The sequence below is a fragment of the Microtus ochrogaster genome, chromosome 8 (genome assembly GCF_000317375.1).
Source record: "Microtus ochrogaster isolate Prairie Vole_2 chromosome 8, MicOch1.0, whole genome shotgun sequence".
NCBI classification, from domain to species: Eukaryota; Metazoa; Chordata; class Mammalia; order Rodentia; family Cricetidae; genus Microtus; species Microtus ochrogaster.
The window spans coordinates 55,951,486-55,960,470 of record NC_022015.1 but is presented as its reverse complement, the minus strand read 5'-3'; the positions used below and the strand labels follow the sequence as shown (position 1 = coordinate 55,960,470).

At 43.4% G+C, this 8,985-nt stretch overlaps 1 protein-coding gene across 5 annotated transcripts in view; it reads right to left on the bottom strand.

Moving 5' to 3' along the window:
• Positions 1–8,985, bottom strand: part of Smarca2 (SWI/SNF related, matrix associated, actin dependent regulator of chromatin, subfamily a, member 2) — a 170,199-nt gene that overhangs the window by 87,313 nt on the left and 73,901 nt on the right. For all 5 annotated transcript variants that reach the window (XM_013348059.2, XM_026781645.1, XM_026781644.1 and 2 more), the window contains exons 18-19: positions 5,992–6,234; positions 4,561–4,674 (exon numbers count right to left, since the gene is read on the bottom strand). In XM_013348059.2, coding sequence (XP_013203513.1) covers positions 4,561–4,674; positions 5,992–6,234 — 357 coding nt within the window. The remainder of the gene's footprint in view (positions 1–4,560; positions 4,675–5,991; positions 6,235–8,985) is intronic.

The following is an 8,985-nucleotide window of genomic DNA, read 5'->3' as shown; positions in this document are numbered from 1 at the left end:
CCACCACCGCCTGGCTCAAAGACCACTTTTTTTTTTTTAGTTTAAAATATCGTTTAATTATTTTTCTAAAGATTTCAGCTGTATCATTGTTAATATGAGATCTTTCTCTTTTTCCTCTTTTTCTTTTCATAAAAATAGATTTTTTTCATACAATATATTCTGATTGCAGTTTCTCTCCTGCAACGTCATTGAGATCATCCTACATCTCCCCATTTAAGTCCATACCATTTCTATCTCAGAAAAATCAAGCATCTTTTGCTCTTCTTCATCTCTTGGTTTGTTTTCTCATATTCCAGTTTTTATTTTCTTTTTATTATGTAGATGCTTGATTTTTCAAAGACCACTTTTGAAGACACACCTGGAAGCCATCACAACAGCCTTCTGAACCTGAACACACAGGCAAGTAAGAATGGCCAGATACTAAGATGCTCTAGCGGGAGAATCCAACCGATGCCTCCCCTATGACCACCCAGGTCCAGGAGTGATTTTGTGATAGGCAGACATACCACCTGTTATCAGTGTCACTGTGCATGCTACATATCTATAGAGCATAATGTTTCTATTCTAAGAGAAACATAAGTATACATAGCTGCCCTAACAATATTCTGCACTACAGCGGGATGTAATAGAGCACCCTCTGCGCACCCTGTTGCGACTCATGGGCACTGGAGATGCCTTCCTTAAAGCAGTTGAAAAGCAGGGTCCTTCACTTGGCTGGCTAGGTGAGATTGCCTCCCACGGCCACACCAGTCCTCGGTGTGAGCCGATCTCATGTGGACCACTCACATGGTAACTTCCATTTCTGGGGTAATACATTTGATCTGTCCTGAGTGCAAGGGAACGCACAGAGGAAACAACTGACAGCGACAGACAGAGAAAAGGGACTGACGGAAGAATCCCAATAGTGGTGACGATCTCAACGGGGTTGGGTCTGAGCTCACCCTCCCCAAATGCAATGGCACCCAAGTTAAGAAGTCGGCGAAGAGTTCCTCTAAACACACAGGGACAAAGAGTGGAATTGGTGACTTCTGAAAAGGGTTGTCCCTTGCGAAGATATACTCGCCAGCTATGACAACTGCGAAGAGGCACTGACTTCATGCATGCACTACCCCCTGAGGATTCTGTGTGAGTGAAGGACCCAATCAGTTCCCACAAGGAGCTGAACCCACTGATTATATTGTCTAAGATTCCCCCCATTGCCCCTATTAATTCAGTAGACCTGAGCTTTCCTCAGAGCTCCTGCTGGTGAACTGCTCTTCATTTAAAATTTTCATTTCAAAACAACAGACCATTAGAACAATGAAACTGGACCAGTGCGACAAAGCCGCATGTAGGGAACTGAGATATTTTTCAACAAACAATTCAATTAACAGAGGTCTCAGACCCTGGAATCCATGCCATGAGGAAGGATGGGAATGATTAATTCCCCAGCTTTTATTTAATGAATACACGAGTTTTCCATCCACACAAAGCTTTTTCCTACGTTCTACACAAATTATGTATAAAAATAAAACCAAGATTGACGTTAGCTGGTCCAAGTGCTGGTTAACTTCAGACCCTGGACACGCACACATGCACACATAGAGATGCCACCGTACACACAGCCAACTGCATCACTAGTCTCAAGACTATGACTCATAGAGGGAAGGAATCAACAGACGACCTCAATGGAAGTGCAAAAGAAGAACCACATTTTCATTTAGCTCAAGTTGCCGTGCGCAATCCCTTTTCTTTGAACTGCTGTTCTTTCCCGAATGTAAGAAGTGGACTTTGCTATAGGTAGGGGCCCAGTATATTCCCCCTGCTCATTAGGTGTCCCATCAGCCCATTATGAGAGCTGACTTTCCCCTGCAGCAGAGGTGCCTTTAGGGTCACCCACATATATACGTAGAGATACTCAACTGTTCAATATCAAGGAGATGGAATTAAAGGTGTAACTTCATACCTATTAAAATCTTAAAACAAACAGTAATGGCCCTCACAACATATCTGACACCACCAAGCACTGATGGGATTACATTTCGCCAGTAGGACCACCAAGCAGTTTAGGAAGGTACAGAGAACACTGATAACACATGGTTTTATAAGACCCTAATAAACCACTCATTAACCAAAAAACACAGCAATCATACTTCCGGATGTTCACTCAAGTGAAACAAGACTGTCACATGAAACCTGAATGCAGATGTGTACAGCAGCTCTGCTCAGATCGTCAGGGGCTGGAGAGATGGCTCAGCAGTTAAAACATTCATTGCTCTCACAGAGGACACAGGTTTGTTCCCAGCACCCAGACTGCACAGCTCACAAACACTTAGAACTCTAGCTCCAGAAAATCTGGAACACTCTTCTGGCCCCCATGAGTTCCTACATCATGGGGTACATATAGATTCATGTAGGGGAGTGGATACCCACTCACCCATACACCTTAAAAAAAAAACAAAAACAAAAACAACCAAATGTCCCTCAACAAAACCAAACCCAATGTAGGTAAGCACCACAACTTGGATGGCTTTCAAACACACTACATGGCCTGAAAGAACCCAGGTACAAACTGGCAGTCTTTAGGGATGGAGAACAGCTCAGGGGCACATGAGGGTGGGAAGGTGGTGACACGGGCTATTGTCCCCTGGGTACAAAAGAGGACTGGCACAGCTGTGCAAAGGAGAACAGGTTAGGTGAGGGGGCGGTTGTGCAGTTTGCTTCTTAACACAATGAAATAGATGTTTGTTTAGACCACAGAACTACAAACTAAAAGGAGTACAGTTCTATAGAGAATGTCTAGTAAGATGCAAGCTAAAATTAGGATTAAAACACACTTTTTTATCCTTCTTCATAAAAACATTGGCAAATAAAATAATATAGTGGATTTAGCTTTTTTTTTTTTAACTCGGGCCTTATAAGACATATAGAGTCTGCTGTAAGTTAAAGAAAGAGGTGCGTACCACTCCCAAGGATGACAACTAAATATACAACTTTCTCCAGGTTAAAAAAAACTAACAAGGTAATGAAAGTAGAGAATAGATACCAATGGATCAAATTAGGTCATCAACAGTCACATATATGCCCTAGGTGGTTTACAGGCAGAGATGAAAGAGGATCACAGAGAACACAGTAAAGTCAAGAGAATGGTGAGATAAAACTTTAAGTGGACAAGAGAGGAGCTTCCATCCACAACAGAAACCTGGAGCAGAACAGACACTCAGGGAGAAAACTAAAACCAGAGACAAAATACTAGGGCAGCAGAAACTGTACCCAGTTTGTGTTCATGTGTCTAGCACTTAGACCGCACAGCAGTCCTGTGAGGTGGATGTCACATATTTTCCTGGAGACCAATAGGCTACCCTGGTCTAAATGACTTCCCAACATCCACACCACAAGCAATGGAGAATGCAGGGGGCTCCCGCACCCACTGATGGGCAGAGTCAACAGTGTCAGTTCCACCAAGTTGCCTCCGGGACAAGGTAAAGTGGTTGCCTTTAAAGATATGGATGCCTAGAAAGACATCCACAGACAGTACCACACAAAGAAAATTGCTATTACCCAGTGGTCAAGACCACAGGAAAGCAAAGGGAATGATCACTGCACTTGATCCCCAAGACACAGTCATCAAAGTAAAATACATACCTAGACTTTTACTAGGATACTCATAGTATAAGACTTTTCTTTTCAATTTTTGTGACCATTAATGCATAAGGGATTAAGGCATAAAATTCTCTCACAGCAAAACAATCAACTCTGCCCAGCCAGATGGGCTTTACAATGGACAGGATGTGCCTATCTGTCCAGTAGTTGTTACCCCAAAAATTCACAATAAAAAAAAAACTCAACCAAGTATCAAACCCCAATCAAGCTACCTTTTTGAGGATGGAACTTCAGGTGTAGATGGTTCCAGGTTAAGACCAGGGGTACAATAATCAAAATTCAAGTCCAGTACTAACCCAGGCTCAAAGAAACTCCACAGAACTAAAAACTGTTTCCTAAGAGCAATCTGAAAACTGTTTGCCTAGACATCCCCAGGTCAGTCCACAGGGACTTAGTTACACCACATACACAAATGCGCATCCCAGACGGTTGTTTAAAGCAACTTTCTCTCCACCCAAACAATCACACATCACACATAGGAAACGCTAAATGAACTTTCAGGAAACCTGGCAGATGCCTATGGATCCCTTCAATTTCCCTTCAGTGAGGACACAAGTACCAAACGCCAATCCTTATTTGCTTTAGAGCAGGACAATTCTGAAGTGCCTTCAGGTGGGACTAAAAAGCTCAGTAACAATAACACACACACACACACACACACACACACCACTAAAATCAAAAAGACTCCATGACTTTAATTATTTTATTAAACCCGCCCCAAAGTTAAAGAAACTAGGCTGATAATCTTGTGGGTGCTCCCCACCCCCAGCTCAATCAAACACAGAGTCTTTGAAAATGTCTTTAAGATACTTTGCAACGGACCTCTAGGCCTGTCATTTGAGACACGCAACCACAAAGGCAGGTGCCAAAGACACATGCACAGGAGGGAAAACCCCACTACCTGAATCTGCAGCTGACCTTTTCTGGAAGCTGAGATTCAACCTCTTTCTTCAGTCTCCTCAGTAAAAAGGGCCTCAACACCTTGTGCAGACGCCTGATGATCAAAATAGTTTCTTCTTCATTCAGGTCCACCTACAAAACAACCCTAGATGAATTCGTGAAGGATGTTTCACACAGAGAAACTCTGTTGCACTCATGAGGTGTTTCGATGCATACTGAAATTTCACATGCTATAGAGCCAGGTGAATGCCAGCCATCAACACCTCCAAATTTTTTGCCCACCTGCCTATCCCATTGGAATAAAATGACGGTCAAATAAGTATCTTTGCCTTAGAGTCTAGTTTTGTGGGAATGGGCCCTGGAGCCAAGTTTCACATTAGTAATATGAACAACCCCAAACACAGAATAAGGGCAACAATAAAGACTGACTTGAGTTTGCGTGTTCGTACTTCAGTTGAATCCCCTGACATTTGTGTCCAGTGCAGAAATGTACAAAAGGATGGGTGTGTGAATATGAAAATGGGAAAGAGTGAGCATCCTTTTCACTGGAAGAGCTCTTGGCTCCTGCAACATAGATAGCCCCTTTCCCTTCCTCTGCTCAAATCTTTGTTCCTTTGTTAGCCTCTAGGGGGCAGAATTAATTGACACTGCTTTCTCCAAATGGGCAAGTCAGTTAATGAACTGCAAATGAACCTATAAGGTACCTCAAGATTAAAGGGCTATGAGTGCAAAGATAAGTTTCTCTAAAGCATATTAGTGACTTTTCATTCCTATCATCAAGGAACTGGCAATCAAAAAGATATGTGTCCCTTTCAGGGATTTTTTGTTTCTTGCAATAGCCCAAGCTTGCCTTACATGAGCTATTATTAAAGGAATAATAATAATACATTTGAGAACAGATACTCCAGGATTTAAGGAGAATTTATGTACAGACAAAAATGAAGGCTTACACTAACACCTGAAAAAATGTGAGGAAAATTAATGTATTACACTCTAGCTCTGTGGAAGTACGTCAAAGGGGAGCCCCGAGTTTATAACAAGGATTTCTGGGTTCCTGTTGAATTGGCTGAGTTGGGCTGTATAAACTGATCAAGTCAACACCTTCACTCTCACCCTCCCTGGGACACACTGTAGTTGAACACTCTGTCAGGGAAAAGATGGCAAAATGCAAAGAGGCTGGGGATGTCCCATATGAATCTAGATTCAGAGGAGAAACCTAATCCCAAATGAGACCAGATCCCACCCACTGACCAAAAAGCATTGTAAACCACCCTGTGGGGTTTCTCTGGCTATAACGTTCCAAGTTTTATGCCCTCTGCTTTCATTTTACCATCACACAGTGGAAAATACACACAAAGACACATACACAAACATATTCACAGAAAGAGACTTTCTTGCACACCACACACACACACACACACACACACACACACACAATTTGGCCAGTACCCTTTCTCCAGTCATGGCAAATGGAGCATTAAACCACTGCTCGAATGTGCTGCAACTCTTGAAGATTGTAGGGAGGAGGAAGTTGAGGAGGGCCCAGAGTTCTGGGAGCTTATTCTGTAGTGGTGTCCCGGTCAAAAGAATCCTTCTGGGGGCGACATAGTGTGTGTTCAAGACCTGAGTCAGTTTGCAGTGGTGATTCTTCATTCGGTGGCCTTCATCCACGATCATGTATTTCCACCGAATCTGCAACACAAGCGGGAGAACCAATGTGTACCTGGTCAACAGAAATACAGTGGCTCCCGAATGACTGGGTGATGTGTGTGGAAAACCAAAGATCCAGCTTGGCACATGACACAGAATGATACTCTTTAAGAGACAGGAAGCCCAACCAATGGAGCACTGCCCATGCTCTGCAGACTTTTAAAATGACAATACTCCCCCTAGGACCAGTGATTCCAATTCACCTTTTAGAAACAAGTAAACAAGCCCAGAGAGCAATGGGTACTCTTAAGACTAGGTTTGGCCTCTTTCCGCCAACGGTCTTCTTGTTACTGTGTCACGACACAAGATCCTCTAGACTTTGTGGTCATGGTTCCTCTGCTCACAGCAGGAACAGAATCCTTACAGCTGCTTGAAGCAGACATTAATGGCCAGCTTCTGGAAGATGCAAGGCCACTATCTCCTAGGCCTTCCTGTCCTCTTTCCTAATAGGCCAGCTGTCTACTACCCCTAGGGCATGGCTCAGTGTTGCATTGCTAACACTAGAAAGTTGGAATATTACACACAAAAATCTAAACATTCAGTTTCTAAAAAAAAAAAAAAAAAAGGTCAAATTAACAGCGCCCTCCTCGGTTCAAACATGATGCATGTTCCTCATCTGCCAGGCTGAAGATGTCCTCATCTGCCAGGCTGAAGAATCCTGTTCTACTCAAAATGATCACAGGCTCATGGGCAGAAAAGCAATGCAAAAATACCATCCTCCACCTGGGCTAAACTGCAGAATTAAAACACAGCAAACTCCTCAACACGACTAATACGAAAGAAGGCGAAAGTGAGGATGGAGCAATACTCTTCCCAAAGGCTTCCTTCCGGTCCTTTCCTCCCTCATACCCTACCTTTCACAGTCTCTTCAAGTTTGCTGCTCGAGGGAGACCTAAGAGGGTCGTACCACTAAGTCTAGCTTTCGCCTAACCAGTGGTTCTCAACCTTGCTAATGCTGAGGCCCTTTAATACAGTTTCTCATTTTGATTCCCAACCATAAAATTATTTTTGTTGCTAACTCATAACAGTAATTTCGCTACTGCTATAAATCGAAATATAAATATCTGATATTTCAGATGGTCCTAGGCAACCCCTGGAAAAGGGTCATTCCACCCCTCCCACAAAGGGGTTGTGAAGCACAGACTGAGAACCTCTGGCCTATACAAAGGCAGCACTGGTTTTTTTTTTAAAGTCTGTTGCTCAGATGTCTCTGCTCTGGGGCGAGAGTCAGAGGGAACGGACAAGCAAGTAGGGCATAATTCTCACCTCCTCATTAGAAGGACCAGTGAAGCTAGGGAAAAGAGAGAAAACCATCAGCCAGGCTGGGATATCCAGATTCCAGATAAAGGAAATCACCAGCACTCCCTGCCCCGTTTCTCTACCACGGCCAAGTGTGTAAGAATGACCAAAGGTTTACAGCCAACATCAGTGGAAAGAGGTCCACAGACAAAAATGCATCTAAGTGTTACAATAGCATATCTATTCTAAATCGACTTTCTTCCGCAGTTGAGCTCGAGAAGCAACAAGGAACCAGAGACCTTTGATTCTGCCGCTGAATACGTACTAATTAGGTCTACTGCTTGGAAAAATTATTCCCTCTCTGGAACACCATTTCTCCAGTAACAAATAAAAGCACTGCTTCTTGTTACCAGGCATCTCCAATGACTTTGAAATACGTATGCACAAGACACAAGATGATTTTTTTTTTTTAGGGATCTCAAAGGCACCAACACATTCCCACAGTAATATTGGAGACACGTCATTTTTGACACTGCCAAATTCATCTCGGAGCACGAGGAACTGGAAGGCGGCCTTGCTGTCAGTGTCATCTCAATTATTAAACCTCCCCTGGGCAGGAAGTTCCTTTATGTTATTGCCTATGATACCATGAAGGGAACTCAAAGTTCCCAGAGCAGGGGTTTAATGCAGAGATGGAACAAACCCCAGAAATAGGGATTCTGCTCAATTCTGACCATAACTTAGTTTCAGATTGGAGGTTTCCAAACACCACGCGGTCAAAGAAATTACCACAGAGGGGGAAAATTAAGTTTTCATGATTTGTACCAGGAAGGAAGCTCTCATCCTTCTGCGTGATCATATTAGGAGACAACACGGCATAAAGGGGGAGGAACCCTTCCCATTGTGGCTAAAGGACAACTTTAGACATACACATGACGAGCCAGGTAGGTCGCTGACACAACCCTTTCTCAGCGCCAAAGAAAAAGCCCCAGGTACAGCCCTGAGTAATTTAAACAATAATTGCCCATTATTTTACCAGGGAAACACTGAAAACAGAACAAGTACACAAGCTGCAGCATGGATAAATGCTGAGATGGAGGGCACCATCTGGAGGGGGCCCTGCTTGCCTTCGGAGAGAGAGGGCACAGAGGAATGAAGCTGGGCTGACAATAACCCAGGGCAACAAAAACAATTATTTCTTTCCCAGCACATTGAGGGCTGCTGGAGAGAAAAATCGCAGAAGGAACCCAGGTGAATTTTCTTAATAGATGTGGAATTGGGGCTGGAAAGATGGCTTGTTTTCCAGGGGAACCTGGTTCTATTCCCAGCACTCATATAGAGAGAGGCTTACACCAGCTCTAAGTCCAGTCCCAGGGGGATCTGATGCCCCCTTTTGGCTTCCATGAGTGCTCTTTGCATTTATGTTCTCGGCAAAACACTCATACACATGAAATAAAAATAAGGGAAAAGAAAGGAAGTGAACTCATGACAAAC